At 43.9% G+C, this 18673-nt stretch overlaps 2 protein-coding genes across 8 annotated transcripts in view; one reads left to right on the top strand and one right to left on the bottom strand.

The window, feature by feature from the left end:
- add3a (adducin 3 (gamma) a) overlaps positions 1 to 18673 on the top strand; it is a 194152-nt gene that overhangs the window by 68615 nt on the left and 106864 nt on the right. The window lies entirely within an intron of this gene.
- On the bottom strand, positions 10249 to 11675 carry LOC118804568 (uncharacterized protein DDB_G0290685-like). The gene is made up of 2 exons (XM_036565068.1): positions 11268 to 11675; positions 10249 to 11210 (listed from the first exon to the last, which is right to left on the bottom strand). The coding sequence occupies exons 1-2, from the start codon at positions 11673 to 11675 to the stop codon at positions 10479 to 10481; spliced, it is 1140 nt and encodes a 379-aa protein (XP_036420961.1). The 3' UTR covers positions 10249 to 10478.

The raw sequence follows: 18673 nt of genomic DNA, 5'->3' as shown, positions 1-18673 counted from the left end.
ACATTGTCATACAGCGTTAATGAACAGCAGCTGAGAGAGCGAGAGCTCGGCGGAGAGTCGATGTTCATTCACTGGTGCCGGTGGTTCCACCTTAAATGGTGCCTGAGCCACCAGAATGTAACTGCTGCACCATTTAAGGTGGAACGGGAAAATTCAAACGAAAAATCAGCCTCGCGACTTTGCAGTCTTTGACCGTTTCTCTTTGCAGATTAAACGTATCAGGAAACCAGCTGAGTGCTCATAAATACAAACAAGAAAATGTCTACAGTGGCGCTACGGACCCTGACGACCCGGTCGCCCCCCTGCCGGGATGTGTGCATGTTTAGCTTATTGTTTCAACATCTCAGGCTAACATGGCTAATCTAGCGTTTTTGGTAATAGTTATTTTCACCAGTCCATCAATTTATCACTCTATAGATGTTAGCTGGTTCGTTGGTTGTGTAACAGTTCTGGACAAATCCTCAAATTTCAATCTTGGCAACTATGACAAAGAAAAAGTGAGACACCTTTCTGTGGCATGCTGAAGTGATACGAACGCCTGTATTTCTGAGGTTAGTAACTGTCCGTAAGGCCACAGTGGAACTTCCGTTTCTTGTGAAAAGGGCCTATTATGATGCATTTACAAGGACATTTTGGCGTCCTTCAAAAACACATCATTGATTGTAAAGAAGATGGTGCGTCGATGGGCGACAGACACCAGAGCACATCACAGTGTGTGAAAATTCCACTCTGTTTTCTGTTGAAAAAAATTGAGTTGAATTTTTGACAGCAAGTATTTTGATGTACTCAGTCACATCAGTACCATCAATCACACGCCTACAACAAACCAGCGGGTAATATCAAGCTAGTGTTTTTTTGATGGCTGCATTTATTGTGATGTTTGCTTTGTAAGAGTGTTATTAGCCTAAATAGAAGCTGCTATAGGCTGTAGGCAGAAACAACTGCCTTAGTGTGACAGTCAGGCGTGTTCAATGTAGGACGTGCATGTTTAGTTGTTGTTTTGGTTGAAATTCCCTCCCAGATGCCTGTACCGAGTGCAGATTTATACGCTAAACAAATGGAAAATTAGTCAGCTTGCACTGACTCACCCTCTTCAAGTCTGTTGATTGACAGCTGCGTTCATGTTCGTGTTTGTGTCCAGACCGTGCCTGCTTGTGTTGCGGCATCTTTCCGCAGGCTTTAGCTGTAAATCTCTCTCATATCCTCTCTCCAGCTCTGAAGACGCCACAATGCGCCTTTACAAAACCCACCCTCATATCCCACAACCCCCAGAGCCAGTCAAATGTTTACACAATCGCCTTTAAAATGACAGTGAGAAACAGAGTCCGCACTCCCTCCTCCATTTCTGAAATTCCTTACGGTCTCCGGACTGAGATGATGCACTTGAGGAATCTTCATCCCCTCCTCTTTCAATAAAAAACAGAAATTAAAAAAGTTTTAGCAGCGTCTGGTAACAGAAGTGCTAGTTTGGAACTTCTCGGTGGCTTTACATGGTGAAACTTTCATGAAGGCACTTGAGAACCAGTGCAACTAAATTACACTTGTGTTACATAATGTAATGTCTCCTGTAGTTCACTTGAAACGTTTGAAACTTTAATAAAAACTTTACTAAAACAACAGTGAGACCTGCAATGACATCATATAGTCATGTCATATTACATCATTTCATTTAACTGATGACTATATCAACTATATAGAAAGTGCTCAAATACTGAAATGAAAAATGAAATGAACCTTTTAGCCACCTGTGTCTGAACACATCGGAATTAGACCTCCGCATTCAACCCATCCGTGCACACACACACACACTAGGGGGCAGTGAGCACACTTGCCCAGTGCAGTGGGTAGCCCTATCCACAGTGCCCGGGGAGCAGTTGGGGGTTAGGTGCCTTGCTCAAGGGCACTTCAGTCACGTACTGTCAGCTGAGGGGATCGAACCAGCAACCTTCCGGTCACAAGGCTGGTTCCCTAACCTCCAGCCCACGACTGTAACAAATCTGCCCTGAAATAGCACTGACTCACAATCTTTGATGTGATGTTGTTAGCTGTGTAGTTCTTCCTGTGGGGTAGTAGTTCATTTGAGTAGCTTCATGGACAAGAAAAAACTGTATTGGAATACGGTTGCCTGTTTGCTGGTTAACAGTTAGCATAACTAGCTATATGGCTAGCAGGCTGGGAGTTAACATGTGCCTGTGCTCGTTCCTCTTTGTTAGTCTATATAACTATATCCTGATCTATGTGGTTTATTAATGTTCTCTTGTCTTGACGTAAAACAATCCAAAGATGCGGATGAGGGATCGCAAATGATTTTATGTAGCCAAAATGATATGATGTGAAAATATGAAAGCACTAGCTAATAATGCTGCCAAATAGGGGAATAAACAAATGTATTGCTTGCAATTGTGTTGCAACTTGCATCTATCAAGTCACTAGTTGGGTTACTACTGTAGTGGTGCGTATACACATGTATATAGCATAAACCCACCTCTTGGTGGAGATTGATTTACTGTATACACACCAAAACATGGCCTGAGATACATCTGTAAATATATATTATGTGCTTGACTTCCACTATAGTTCATTTTCCTACCATTCAGCTAATATATAGGCTTGTGGGGGCTGTAGTGGTGTTGTATTGCAACAAAATCCACAAGGAACAGGGGTACACCCCCAAATTCCTTTAGTCCATACTCTTTTAATGTCCAGAGCAGTTGACAACAAAAGCAGAATGATATAGCTAGCAAAACACTGTTGTCGGCTAACTGAATTGTTTTTGTCTTGCAGGAGGTTATGTTAAGTTTTACCACATATTATGTATCACTGCACACACAACACACATCTATGTGCTTAATTGGAGCCATGCTAACTTAAGTAACATCCATGGGCTAACAACAGGCCTTTTGGCAAAAATCATGTTTGGCCTCAAAAGACTATATATTCACTAGTCTCATAGGGCCAGACATTTCGGTGCTTGTCAACATTGTCGAATGAACATAAGTTAGCATGGCTCCAATTAAGCATATCTTTCTTGTTGGAAGAAAACCTCGTATCTCCAAACTGGTGACTTTACAGGAGAAGGAAAAAACCTACTTTACTTTTAATGTAAGTCAATGGAACCAGACTGTTTCTCAAGTCATTTTGGGCCGTTTCTTTTGGTCCATTCTTCATGAAAAACTGAAAAACGATGAAGATACGAGGTTTTCTTCCGACAGTAGCGATATAGATGTGTATCATATAGTCAGCATATAGATGTGTAAGCATGTAGATCTCGTAAAGAGAACCTGTTGAACAAGAGTAACAACAGTATGTTAACTACAGCTAAAAAGAGTACGCCCCTCTAAAATCTGCCCCCACATACTACTACTGCATGCTCTGCGTGTGTCGGAGTACAAATCTACAACACAAGCAAAACAAGCTAATTTTTATCTTCATAGTATTATATTGGCTAATAGCAAAGTCTATTTAATTTATGTTGACATTCTTTTTTATTTAGAAAAGATGTTTTATTCCAGATTTAGGTCCCATAGAACTAAGAAACTGTGTGTGTTCACAGAGGATGGTTGCACACATGTTGAGGTGGGGGTCCCTAAGATGGTGCAGCATACCTACCAACTCTGACACCACTGCACCATGAAAGTCTGACCCTAACTTGAACTTATTGTACAGGTATAGGTGCAGTTGTGGTGAGCGGTGCGTGTTACTGTGTGGAGGAGCAGCTGTGTATCTGCAGCAGAGCAGGTGAAAGTGTGTGTGTTGTGGTTGTATTTGCTGTGAGTGAGTTGTTTTCTCTCAGTGTGGGTACGTCTGGCACTGACCGCAATTACATCATTCTACACACAGCCTACAACTGCACTTACTCACTTACACACTACGGATAAGCAAGAGCATGTGTGTGTGTGTGATTTCTGTGCAGAGACGCATGTTTCATTGCGTGTGTGTGTCTTGGCAAGCTCTCGTCCCCAGTGCGTGTGTGTTTGTGCAGATTAATAGTGTTGGGGTCTGTAAGGAATGGGCCGTACTGAGTGAGTGTGGTGTTAAATGAAACCAAATGCTTTTGGATCTTAATCCATCTAGGGCCGTGGTAACAGTATGGAGAGCAGAGAATTCCAGATCACCCTGTCCCCCACAGTTTCCTCCAGCTCATTCTGGGGGACTCCAAGCTGCTCCCAGGCCAACTTGGCGATATAGTCCCTCCAGCAATTCCTAGGATGACCTTGAGGTCTTGTCCCAGTAGGTCGTGCCTGGTAAACCTCAAACGGGAGGTGGCCAGGGAAGCATCCTGATCAGACGCCCTAACCATGTCAACTGGCTCTGCTCAATGTGGAGGAGTATCGTCTCTACTCTGAGCTCCTCCCAGATGACTAAGCTCCTCACCCTATCAAGTAGAGTGTAGCCCACCACCCGGCGAAGAAAGCTCATTTCTGCCGCTCGTTTCCACAATCTCATTCTTTCGGTCATTACCCACAGCTCATGACCATAGGTGAGGGTTGGGATGTAGACCACTTCTGAGATGTTCACCGCTACAGTTCAGTACAGCTGTTAGTATGAATATGAGAAGAGCTCAGAATATTGTAAGCCAGGTGAAAGAATGTCTATGATGAAATAGTTTGAGTCAGTATCATCAGGAGGGGGAGTGGCATGCAGGTGAGGCTTTCAACACAGTACTGGACAGCAGGAAGCTTCATGGTGATCAAGCTGGTCCAGAAGGCAGGCAAGCAGGGGCACCCGATCAAGGCAGATGGCCACGATGGGCAGAAAGACTCAGGACACAAGAGTGAAGGAGGACAATTTCTTATGTCCTCAGTGGAATTTTACAAGTTCAAAGATAACAGTTCAGCAGAAATTAAAGAGTCTTTGGCATAGGCCCCGTCCTCGGTTCAGGTCTTGGAGCGTCGAGACCCTCACTGGTCCTGTCGGATAGAGATTGCAGGGGCAGAGCCTACCCCCGGACAACCAGACAGGGAACCAACTGGTGGTGGTGGGGAGGAAGGAGGGTAATGTCAAAACGTAGGCACCTGAGAGCAGCAGAATAGGTACGTAAGTCAAGTCATTTTAAAGACAGGTGTAGGCCCTGATTGGTCAGGATCAATGAATGAGTGATGTAGCATTAGAGTCTTCCTGGCAGAACTTTCACTAAAGCTTCCATTTCAGCAGAGAAACACACAGACAGTTCTGTTTCAGAAACAATATATAGACCCTATTTACACCTGGTCACTTCATGTGATTTGTTTCTGGTTTGTATCTTGATAAGATTATAGCCACATACATTTGCACTAGGTGGTCAAACACATCTCTGGTTTGTCGGACTAAAATCCGATTGCAGTGTGGGACCGAATATGCAAATCTGCATGTTACACAGCAAGCAATTACCAGTTGTTTGTTCTTTAGGCCTCTTGCTATGCTGAAGATGGTTGCTGCCTCAAAATTCATCTGTCCAGATTGCTATTAAGCAATTTGTTTTGTCCAGTCCCCAACCATGTGCATCCGCCATGATTATCGCCCTCGCAGGCACAGATCACGTGCCCAGTGAGGTACTGCAGGGGAAGGAGTTTGGGTTGTACTGGTGGGGTTTAGTGGTCGAAAGTGTCTTGGGGAGATGGATCCGTATACGCTGCTATAACATGTTGCTGAAATGTGTCTCAGTCCACCTCCTGAAGTTGTTTGAGCGTTCGGATTTGTATCTGTGTTGGGTGCCTTTACAGGTGCCAGATATAATCCTGATACTGAAGATGCGTGAAGTGACCAGGTGTAAACAGGGTCATAGTGTTAACAGAGTGGAAGCAGTGAGTCCAGCAGGCCTAGCTATTACAGCCTAACCAAAAGGGAGAACCAGAAGTTAGCAACACATGAGGACTCCACTGTCAACAAACCTGAGTGAGTGAGTGAGAGTAGTGGGAGGACAGCACCGCCATTCTCAGTTTACTATAATACTCTCAGTGAACCGCCTAGATTTTCACCCTTATCTAAGAAGAAAAAACTAAATAGCGACGGCTTGACTAAACAAGTAGGGTTGTAGGCTGAGGCTGTGTCTGAGTCCCAAACACTAACTGAAGGGCCATTCCGAAGCTGGTGGGCTTTGTGTGAGTTTTCCATTATTTAAATGTTAAAAAAGCTGCTGAGCTGCACTAACATCTGTGAACCACGGTAAATGCAACACGTCTGAAATGCACTTTTGTTGGGTTTATAAGATGTATTTAAAGCTGCACTATGTTTGTTTCGTTTGGGGATTTGGAGACCTCTCTGGCTGAAATGTGTCATTGCACGTATGGTGCAGAACATTTTGTAGCGTAGGTTGTGCTTCGGTCCCCTTCCCTGAGTGGATGAATCTGATGATCACAAGTGTGTTGACAGAGAATTCAAAGAGAACTCAGTCAGAACTTGATGAAGGACGTGTCTGCAAAGGTGTGAGTCAATTAACTACCATTGCACTGCAAAAAATAGTATCTTGTCAAGGAAAATGATCTTAAATCTCGTCAGTATATCCAATACTTCTACTGTTGAGATTGCTGTAGGCTTATTGCAAGATTATTTAACTTATTTCCAAACAACAAGCTAAACAAGCTAAATTATCTGCCAGTATATTGAGATAAATTTATTTTACTTAATAAAATTACTTAAAACAGGTAAAAAATTGTCTAGAAATAAGCTAAACAATCTTGAAATAAGTGCACAACCATCTCAAAATAAGAAATATTAGATATATCGACTAGAATTTAGATCATTTCACTTGACAAGATACTATTTTTTGCAGTGTGTCATCTTTGTCAGTAAAAAGTTGATTTCAGCATTTGAGGCCTAAACATTGACCTGGACCCTCTTTTTGAGCCTGTGCGTGTGACGTCAGTACGTAAAAGTGTATGATGCCTCTGACTTTTAAATTAGTATTTCAGGCTTTACAAGGCGACTCGCAGAAGTGCACACACACCTTAGTTTAGCCTGTTTCTTTTCTCCTGACTCAGTAACAATACTGGTTTCAATTTTAACCACGAATCTTACATAGTGCAGCTTTATTTGCGCATGTTTAGCATATCCATGTTATGGAAAATTCTGTATTATGAGACAAGAATTCTGTTTTATACCAGTGTACCTCCCAGCCCTGTCGTCATATCGCCCAGTTCTACTCTGCACCAGCTAATGTTAGTAACATGCTGAAACCATTTGTGTCTTTTGGCAGCCGTGTGGTTGTGTACTGGAGTCTGATCTTGCTGAACAGTGATTTAATCCTTGAGGAAGAGTGTGTGTATATGTGTGTGTGCATGCATCTGGTTTTGGTTTAAACTCCTTTGGGGGACTCTGCCCTTTGTCCAAACTGAGTTTTAATCAGCCACACCTCTCCAGACCTCTTCCTTCCACACACCAGGCTCTCGCACAGTGCACTGTCGGCCTGAACCGCACTTTCATCTAACTGTGTTTTAAAGGAATAAAACTCTAATCAGATTTGCAGCTCAAGCGTAATCGATCAGCCCGGGACATGTTTGGCTTATTACCTGAGTTTTGCACCAGAGATACAAGGCTAATGTCCGGTTTGGGCTCCCCTGGTCAAATGACCTGTTTAGGTGGTTTTCTATGTGAAAATGTGTTTACATGTCTTCTACACTTATGCACACTTTAATACATCATTACTTTTAAACATATCGGGTTTATATGTGTTGTATTTTCAATTAGAATATCACCAAAACATGTAACTTAAACAACTTTTGCATAAGACTCAACGCAGTTTGGGGTGAGTGTGGCCTTCAGCATGTTGTCTAGTAAGTGAGAGACACCATGTTCAAACTTTTGCATACGGCTGTAGCTACTTAGTAATTTTTAAGCTAACAAAAGTACATAGCACAGATAAAAACAGTAGCAGAATTGTGTCTCATCACAGTTTGGAGGACTAAACTGTGTTAGCAGCATTAGGCTCGTAGCTCCAGGACAAAACTAAAGAAGCAAATTTCAGACACCAAACATGTCTTGGCTAATCAGCTACATTTCGGGAAAACTTTGCAAATTTGATTTTCACAAAGTTGCTCTTTTAACATTGTAGGATGAGCATGTTGTAAACTTAACACTTCAGGTCGTTGAGTCCTAAAGGTCTGACTGTCTGTTTACATTAGCAGGCAACAGAGCGACAGACGACTAGGCATTTCCTATGGGAGTACAGGGTTTGTAGCCATGATTTCTTTACGAAACAGTGTCAGGGTGACAAGAGACAAGTCAAATTAACATTTTCAAGTGAATTCCTTGGACCAATCTGAGACACGGGGGTCCGAGGCCCCCATCTTGTTCCAAACATTGACCCCTACGTTTACACTTAATAAAAATATTAAATACTTAATTTTTTCTTTTTTTTTAAAGTGAATTTGAAAGACATAGGGTGTGTCTCAAAACCTAGTGAGCTCTCTAAGTAGACGCTGTCTACATAGGCAGCTGTCTAAGTAGGCAGCGTTCCAACCGTCATCTATCCTTATAAGATAGATAAATGAGACGCTCTAGTTAGACAGCAATGACGTTGCCACTTGTTCCTGCCCACTGCACGAGACCGGTGTTTACTGACCTCAGCCGTCAGAATCACATTTAGCCAAAATGGATCTGCTCTGGTGGTTTATATAGTGATTTTAATTGTATTTGCTCTGAATGAAACAGCAAAATAGACAATAGTTGTGGTCAAACGCGGAAAGTATAGGCTATTTGTGCACCTTTATGACTAGAAAACAGATAAATACCCCAGAAAATCAGAATAACTTACATTTGAAGATGACGTCGCTGCTTGGTGAAGCGCTTCTGCCCGCCATCTTCAAACAAAAGTTGCGCCGCGCTGCATCGCGGGATTGCCTCAGCGGCTGAGGAAACATCCGATGCTCTCTCGATATTGGGCCAAAATGAGAGACCTCAGTAGGCAGCATGTTTGAGATATCTAAGAATTGGGATGGCCTTCTTGTCGGGAGCGCATATTGTGACGTAAAATGCTGTCTATGTAGAGCTCACTAGGTTTTGAGACACACCCATAGACTTACCATGAATAATGCACACCCCTGCATTTTAGAGCAGGAAGTGAGACTGCATCCCTGTCCCTCATGGCCACATGGTGAGCAGTTAGATCACATTGTTTTGAAGTAAATATGTCACGAAATGTTCAAATCAGTGTGGAAAATTAAGAATTGTCACTACCGAAACACACATTTTATGTTATTTGTGTTTTTATTAAAGCTATATGGTTTTATGTGTGTACAGCTGTTCAAAGCTGTTTGCTGGTCATGTCCTGGCTAGCGTTTTTGAGTTCGGCCCAAAATGAGATAAAATTGTCACCACCGAAACAGTCAGTACTGAAACATTTGGTATAGTTTCTGAGGCGTTGTAGTTGTATGGATAGTGCCAAATGGAATGTTCAGTCATGTATTTTAATAAAATAAACATATTTAAGGTGCAGGGTCACTCGAAGCAAAATCATTTTAGTCTAAAATCCACGTCTGAAATGGGATATTTCGGTAGAACGAGCAATATAAGAGTTATTTTTTACATTTTCTCACACCCACTTCAGACCAACTTGCCTCCGAATGTGAATGCACTGAAAAGGGGTGGAAAGCAGTGGAGAAAAAGGGATGAAAAAGAGAGAAACAGGAGTTGGTGGGCTGCTAGACTCTAAAGGAGGATATTGCTGTGCGTGTTTTTTGAGAGTTCCTGGATAACAATGGATATTCCATTTCCCTCCCAATAGAGCAGCCAGTGACGGAGGCCCACTGCTCAGCTCAGGAACTCTGACATGACTTCATCTCTCGCACACACACTCCGCTTCCCTCCCTCCATCCGTCCTTCTCTCTTTTTTCTCTTTTCGCTCAGGCTGTTGCCTCTTTTCCTCCGCTAATATTGACCTTATGGGGTTGGTTCACATAGCGCATGTGTGGCTTCATAACCTTACATTTCCTGCCCTCTCTCTCTCTCTCTCTCTCGCTCTCTCTCCTGTCACGTTCACTCAGATCAGAAGTTGGACGTTAAAACGTAAAAGCCGTGAGACGCCCACTAATGCGAAACACGTATTTCCTTTCGATTGAGAAGCAGAAGAGTCTGTGTATCTGAAGGGCATTTCCACTTCGCCTTCATCTCCCTTAACGCCTTAATCTCCGCACCATTCTGCGAACTGAACACTCGTTCATCTGTTTGGACACTTGAAATATTGTCTGCTGCTTTGTAATGCTCAAAATCCATACCAACCAGTTGGCGGAGATTAAAGACAGGGCTCACAGGCCAGCTGTTGAAATCCACAAGGGAGTTAATGTTTACGTGAAAGGCTGAGGAGTAATCTGAGTGAATGATAAATCCCTCAACTGGTTCGACAAAAATGCCAACAGAGCTAGTGTGTCGTTCCCGTTCAGCCTAATGTTGTTTTCTTAAGGGTAACTGAGAGACCTTGTGGCGTTCACCATGTTGTCTGAATTAGATTTAGACCAGAGTAGCCCTGTAGATTTAGTAGTAACGCCCAACTGAAATGAATATGGTCAACGGTACCAATTTAAAAAAAAAGGTAAAGATTCTGCAAACCGATAACAGCTGATATATTTCTGCTCAGATATGACAGGAAAGTTTGTGAAAATGTAATATCGTCTGATTTTATCAGCCAAACCACAGTTAGGTTCATCCTTATTCTCATCACCATCAACCTCATCAACCTCGTCACCCTCGTGCTGATCAACCTCTGTCTTCATCCTCATTACCCTTCTCTTGATCAACCTCATCCTAAGCTTCATCATGCTCATTATTCTCACCATCAACCTCATCATCCTCACCCTCATGTTAATATTATTCTCATTCGCATCATCCTGATCAACCTCATTAACCCCCTCCTCATCGTTCTCATCGCCATCAGTTTCCTCATCATCAACCTCATCCTGATCAACCTCACTAACCCCCTCCTCATCATTCTTATCACCATCAACCTCATCCTGATCAACCTCACTAACCCCCTTCTCATCATTCTTATCACCATCAACCTCATCCTGATCAACCTCACTAACCCCCTCCTCATCATTCTTATCACCATCAACCTCATCCTGATCAACCTCACTAACCCCCTCCTCATCATTCTTATCACCATCAACCTCATCCTGATCAACCTCACTAACCCCCTTCTCGTCATTCTCTTCACCATCAACTTCATCATCAACCTCATCCAAATCAACCTCATTAACCCCCTCCTCATTTTCATCACCAACTTCATCATCTTCATTACCCTAATCAACCTCATTAATCCTCTCCTCATCATTCTCATCACCATCAACTTCATCAACCTCATTAATCCCGTCATTATTATTCTCATCACCAAGTTCCTCATCAACCTCATCCTGATCAACCTCATTAACCCTCTCCTCATCGTTTTCATCACCATCAACCTCATCCTCATCAACCTCACTAACACCCTCCTCATCATTCCCATCACCATCAACTTCCTGATCCTCATCAACCTCATCCTGATCAACTTCATTAACCCCCTCATCATTCTCATCACCAACTTCATCCTTATCAACCTCATCCTGATCAACCTCATTAACATCCTCCTCATGGTTCTCATCATCAACCTCACCCTCATGAACCTCATCCTGATCAACCTCATAAATCCCCTCATCATTCTCATCACCAGCTTCCTCATCATGCTTGTCCACCTCATGTTGATCAACCTCATTAACCCCACTCCTCATCATCCTCATCACAAACCATCATCCTCAGCTTCATCTTGACCCTCATCAGCATAATCATAATCATTTATCTTTACTGTCTGCTTCAGCAGCACTTCTTAAACTGAACCTCATCAACCTCATTGTCCTCATCCTCACACCCCTTATCCTGATCATCCTCATCATGCTCATCTTTATCACCACCATCATCCAACTCATCATCAACTGCTTCATCTTCATCATCATCATTATTCTCAGTACCATCAACCTGATCCTCCACAACCTCACCCTCGGTCATCTGCATCCTCCTCATCACTCTCCTTGTCCTCCCCTCTCTTGTACCTCGGTGGGTTTTGGAGGGGCTGCAGACCTGCTGGAAAACGGAGAACAGGAAACAGTGGAAGGTGTAGTGTAGAGTGAGTGTAGAAGTGTGATAGAGTGACAGATTGATGGAGGGAGGGAGAGAGAGAGTCTGAATCAGATCAGAGCTGCTGGCAGTGTGTGTTTAGTGTTTTAGCAGGTGTGGTGCTAACAGAGTGTGATGAAAGCTGTTTAGCACACAGAAAAATCTGGTTCACATGAGGAGAGAGAGAGACAAAGAGAAAGAGAGGGAGAGAGAGAAGAGAGAAAGGAGAGGAGAGAAGAAAGAGGAACAGAGAGAAAAACAGAAAAAGAGAAAGAGAAATGAGAAACAGAAAGAGAAATCGAGTGAGAAAAAAGAAACAGAGAAAGAGAAATAAGAAACAGAGAGAAAGAGAAACAGAAAGAAATGGAGAGAGAAAAAAGAAACATAGAGAGAAACAGAAAAAGAGAAACAGAGAGAAAATGACTAACAGAGAAAGAAAAGAGAAACAGAAAGAGAAACAGGGGGAAAAAGAGAAACAGAACAAGAGAAACCGACAGAGAAAATGTGAAACAAAGAACAGAGAAGGAAAGAGAGAAAGAGACAGAGAGAGTAAAAGGGTCAGAGAGAAGAAAAGGAGAGAGGGGAGAGGAACAGAGAGAGTAAAAGTGATCAACGGAGAGAAGAAAAGGAGAGAGGAGAGAGAAACAGAGAAAATGAGAAACAGAAAAAATGAGAAACAGAAAAAGAGAAACAGACAGAGAAAATGAGAAACAGGAAGAAAAAAATGAGAAACAGAAAAAGAGAAACAGAGAACGTTTCCAAGAGAGAGAGACTGAGAGAAGAAAAAGAGAGGAGAGAGAGAGAGAAAGAGAGAGAGACAGAGAAAAAGAGAGAGACAGAGAGAAGAAAAAGAGAGGAGAGAGAGAGAGAAAGAGAGAGAGACAGAGAAAAAGAGAGAGACAGAGAGAAGAAAAGGAAAGAGGAGAAACAGAGAGCGAAAGAGAGACAGAGAAGAGAGAAAAACAGAGAGAGACTGGACCGTTTACTCTCCCGCTGTGTCTCCTCCTGTAAGACACTGTTAGCTGATGACGCTGATGAAGCTTCCTCTTTTTCCTTCTCACACGAGCATTGAACACATGCAAACACACACCCAGCCCCTCTCTGTGCTTGACCTTCGACCCTGACTGTCTCTTTGTGTCTCATCCTGATTGGTTGTGGTATGGGGCGGGGGGGTGTTCTCATTGAGGCAGCTGGATTAAGTTCAGTCTGGATTATCAAAGATTAAATCTCTATTCTATCGTTCACGGCGTCTTCCTCTGCCTCTCCGCAGGAGGGCTGACTTTAAAGGGCCGCATCCTGAAAAACACTGACTGTCCTCCGTTTGATGGGTTTAGAGTAAGAAAACACTGTAAACACTGTTAAAGTCCTCGCTGAGTCTTCTCCACTAAACTACAAAACCAGCCTGTTTTAAATTCATCGCTTTCGTGATGTCACAAAAACCAGCAGCCACCTGTTCAGCCTACAGCAGTTTAGCTGTGTTTTAGCCTAGACTGCTGTCTGAATGAGTGCAGCCCAATCAGAACAGAGCTCATTTGCCTATGTCAGTCTTAAAGGCGCAGCGACAATACAGTACAATTTAGAAAATATAATCTCAATGGATTATGGTTCAGTTATGTTCCCTGACTAAAGGTGCTGAGAGGTACCCTCGAGGGTCCCACCCCAGTGACAAGAGAGGGACTGCCCCAGTCACAGTTTCGTACCTCTTTTTTGGAAAAAGTTGTAATTTTTCACATCACCAAATCCTGACCACCAGTTGTTTGCGGTTGGGTCGTAACTGGTAGCTGGTATGTTTATTATCTGAACCAATCACATTGCTCGATCTACTTGCCTGAGTTGACCTCTTGTGTTTATAACTTTTCGCCATTCGAACTTCTTTACGAGGCGCCATCCAAATGCAAAAAAGCCAGCATCGGTGGCGACCCAGTGGACGCTCTCCTGAGCCAGCCTCCCGAGTGGCGAAGCTCTGAGAGAGGGCTTCGTCGTCACCTCCAGGCCTCTGGTCTGGAGTCTGGATCTCATTTTCTCATTTCGGGGGTGCGGCTCGACTCGGTTGGGCTGGGACGGGCGAGGGACTGCAGGATTTTTGCAGCGTTATGTCAGAAAGCTGACCCAGGCCAGAGCCTCTGACTGCACGTTTCATTTCATTACAGCGCCCTGGATCGGTTTCTTTTGTCGGGACCCCATCACAGTCCAGGAAACACCCAGCTTTCAGCATGACAGCTGGAGGAGAGCGGGGGGAGGGGGGTATACAGTTATAGATAGATTGTTGGACTGCAGCTAACAACTAGATGAGGAAAGTTCATGAATGAACTGTGTTGGCTTGACGAAGGCGGCAAGTAACGCTTCAGAAGTTAAGCTGCCGCACACTGACGATTGTTTTTGAGAACTTTTATCAGACTTTTGGGTTTATATTGTAATTCCAGGCAGTTGCTTTAATGGTTTTTATGGTACTCCAGCTTGTTGTTAGACATTGCTTGGTGGTGGTTAAGTGATAGCTAAGCTGTTGCTAGGCTGTTGCACTGTACATTTTCATTCATCATCAAGGTACAAACAAAATGTACCCTCAGAGGTACAACAGTGGTTTTAAGGTCTGATTGTGAACCTTAAATAAGTTTTTCCAGGTGAAAAGTTTCGTATTTGTACCTTTTTCATAACCGAATGTATTAAAACAGAACAGTAAAATAAAAGCCTGGAGACGAGACGGGGTGTGTGGAGTCAGTACAGCTTAGAACATATCATTTCAGTGGATTATGATACAATTATGTTCCCTGACTAAAGGTACCAGGATGTACCCTTGAGGGTCCCACCCCAGTGACAGAGGGTGTGTACACGGCTGGATCGGGGTGGAGTTTGTACAGTTCGAAATCCAGTGGGAAATAAAACATTTGGACCAGAAACAGACTGTATTTACATTCACTTAATAATCCGATAACTGCAGAGAATTAGATTTTGTCAGTAAACCAATCAGCGCGTTTACATGCACTTGAATAATCAGATAATGTTGAAACTCCAGGTCTACATGAGTCAAGCAGTAATCGGATTTCTGCTTCATGCTGCAGCTTTTTTTTAAATCATCGCGCCGCTTTATCTGAAAATAGGAGCATACATCATCTAGAAGATGAAGAAAATTTAAATGCTTCATTTCGTCAAACATGTATTTGGTTTCAGTGTCGCTCTGAAAGTGTTTTTTGCCGTCTCGCAGCAACGCTGCTCGCAGACCGGTGCCACGGTCTGTTTTCGTGCCTGTGCAGACTGAGAAATCCGAAAGAAATCAGAGTAAGAGTTTCACATGCGCTGAGAAATCTGATTACTGAGCCAAAATCCAGCTTGCTTTATCTCATCTGGTTGCTAAGGTATTGCTAGGCCATTGCTATGCTATCCCAGCTGGTTGTTAAGGTGTTGCTAGGCCATTGCTATGGTATCCTAGCTGGTTGCTAAGGTGTTACTGGGCCATTGCTGTGGTATCCCAAGTGGTTTTTAAGGTATTGCTAGGCTATTGCTATGCTATCCCATCTGGTTGCTAAGGTGTTGCTAGGCCATTGCTATGGTATCCCAGGTGGTTGTTAAGGTTTTACTAGGCCATTGTTATGGTATCTCACCTGGTTGCTAAGGTGTTGCTAGGCCATTGCTAAGCTATCCCAGCTGGTTGCTAAAGTGTTTCTAGGCCATTGCTATGGTCTCCCAGCTTGTCACTAAGGTTAAGGCAATGCAATCTCACCTGGTTGCTAAGGTGTTGCTATGCCATAGAAATGCTATCCCAGCTTGTTGCTAAGGTGCTGCTAGGCCATTGCTATGCTTTCCCAGCTGGTTGTTAAGGTTTTGCTGGGCCATTGCTATGCTTTCCCAGGCTTGTTGCTAAGGTGTAGCTAGGCAACTGCTATGCTATCTCAGCTGGTTGCTAACTGGTTGCTATGCCATTGAAATGCTATCCCAGCTTGTTGCTAAGGTGCTGCTAGGCCATTGCTATGCTATCCCAGCTGGTTGTTAAGGTGTTGCTAGGCCATCTAATTTTCTCATAAATGTCTCCTTATTAAAAACTAAATACTTAATGGTTGTTTTAACTGGAAACTAAATGAAAGGTGGACTTGGAAAAAAGAGACAGAAAGAGATGAAAGATGAGACAATCAGTGGAGAAAAGGCATCGAGCAAAAGAGTGAGCGAGCCAGAGAAAGACCAGAGAGAGAGAGAGAGAGTAATGGTAATTATTCGCAGAGCTCTGTTGTTTCTCGTTGGTTCTAGTGGTGTCATTTCCTGCACAGCTGGAAAACAAAAAACAGTGACGAGAAGGACGGAAAAGTAAACATTTTGGGTGTTCCTCTCTGGAGCATCACCAAAATCACACAATAGCAGCTGAAGAGGAGAACGTTGTCCTCAGCGCTGCGGAGTCAGAGCTCTGTCTTAGTCTTTTATGTGCTCTTCAAACATCACAGTGTCATCATTTTCAAAGAGACACCAAACAAACAGAACCAACTCGTCCTGTCCTGGAGATGAACTCTCAGGGCGGACGCGCTCCAAACGGCAGAGCTGGAGTGCACAGCGGAGTGCGCACTTATCCCCAGCAGTGCAGTGGGCTTTGCTTGAGTGGTGTGGAGTTAAAGTGCAGCTGTGATCGGACTGAGGCCAGCAGGACCTCCATCCACACCAGCCTGAGCACTCAGCCGCCTCTCACTGCGTCTCTTTCTTTCTCTCTCTCTCTCTCTCTCTCTCTCTGTCTCTCTCTATCTCTCTCTCTCTCTCTCTCTCTCTCTGTCTCTCTCTCTCTCTCTCTCTCTCTCTCTGCCTCTCTGTTCTCTTTCTCTGTCTGTCTCTCTCTCTCTTCTCTGTTTGTCTCTCTCTCTTTCTCTAATTTCTATTTTCTCATGCTCTTTATTTTCTCTCGCAGTTTCTCTTTCTCTAATTCTTACTCTTAAGTTTCTCGCTGTCTTTATTTTCTCTCCCCCTCTCTTCTTTTCTCTCTCACTGTTTTCTCTCCTTCTGACTCAACTTCTCTATTTTCTCATTTGCCTTCACTGTTTTTCTTTCTCTTTTTTCACTCTCTCTACTTTCTCCCTCTCTCTGTCTCACTTGCTTTATTTTCTCTCTCTACCCCTCCCTCATTTTCTCACTCGCCCTCTCTGTTTTCTCTCTGTACCTCGCCTGTAGTTCTGAACAGTGATGTACTATGCTAAGCTAAAGGACACTGTACTTCTGGACAGCGGTGCGCTGTGCTAAGCTAAAGGACACTAGTTCTGGACAGCAGTGCGCTGTGCTAAGCTAAAGGACACTAGTTCTGGACAGTGGTGTGCTGTGCTAAGCTAAAGGACACTGTAGTTCTGGACAGCGGTGCGCTGTGCTAAGCTAAAGGACACTAGTTCTGGACAGCAGTGCGCTGTGCTAAGCTAAAGGACACTAGTTCTGGACAGCAGTGCGCTGTGCTAAGCTAAAGGACACTAGTTCTGGACAGTGGTGCGCTGTGCTAAGCTAAAGGACACTGTGTGTAGTTCTGGACAGCGGTGTGCTGTGCTAAGCTATAGGACACTAGTTCTGGACAGCAGTGCGCTGTGCTAAGCTAAAGGACACTGTGTGTAGTTCTGGACAGCGGTGTGCTGTGCTAAGCTAAAGGACACTGTGTGAAGTTCTGGACAGCAGTGCGCTGTGCTAAGCTAAAGTACACTGTGTAGTTCTGGACAGCAGTGCGCTGGGCTAAGCTAAAGGACACTGTGTGTAGTTCTGGACAGCGGTGCGCTGTGCTAAGCTAAAGTACACTGTGTAGTTCTGGACAGCAGTGCGCTGGGCTAAGCTAAAGGACACTGTGTAGTTCTGGACAGCGGTGCGCTGTGCTAAGCTAAAGGACACTGTAGTTCTGGACAGCGGTGCGCTGTGCTAAGCTAAAGGACACTGTGTGTAGTTCTGGACAGTGGTGCGCTGTGCTAAGCTAAAGGACACTGTGTGTAGTTTTGGACAGCAGTGTGCTGTGCTAAGCTAAAAGACACTGTGTAGTTCTGAACAGTGATGTACTATGCTAAGCTAAAGGACACTGTGTGTAGTTCTGGACAGCGGTGCGCTGTGCTAAGCTAAAGGACACTGTGTAGTTCTGAACAGTGATGTACTATGCTAAGCTAAAGGACACTGTCTGTAGTTCTGGACAGTGGTGCGCTGTGCTAAGCTAAAGGACACTGTGTAGTTCTGGACAGCGGTGCACTGTGCTAAGCTAAAGGACACTGTGTAGTTCTGGACAGTGGTGCGCTGTGCTAAGCTAAAGGACACTGTGTGTAGTTCTGGACAGTGGTGCGCTGTGCTAAGCTAAAGGACACTGTAGTTCTGGACAGCAGTGCGCTGTGCTAAGCTAAAGGACACTGTAGTTCTGGACAGCGGTGCGCTGTGCTAAGCTAAAGGACACTGCAGTTCTGGGCAGTGGTGCGCTGTGCTAAGCTAAAGGACACTGTGTGTAGTTTTGGACAGCGGTGTGCTGTGCTAAGCTAAAGGACACTGTGTGTAGTTCTGGACAGTGATGTACTATGCTAAGCTAAAGGACACTGTGTGTAGTTCTGGACAGTGGTTCACTGTGCTAAGCTAAAGGACACTGTGTGTAGTTCTGAACAGTGATGTACTATGCTAAGCTAAAGGACACTGTGTG

The sequence above is a fragment of the Colossoma macropomum genome, unplaced genomic scaffold (genome assembly GCF_904425465.1).
Source record: "Colossoma macropomum unplaced genomic scaffold, Colossoma_macropomum, whole genome shotgun sequence".
Classification (NCBI taxonomy): Eukaryota; Metazoa; Chordata; class Actinopteri; order Characiformes; family Serrasalmidae; genus Colossoma; species Colossoma macropomum.
Note: the sequence above shows the minus strand (reverse complement) of the source record. Positions and strands in the feature narration are given on the sequence as shown.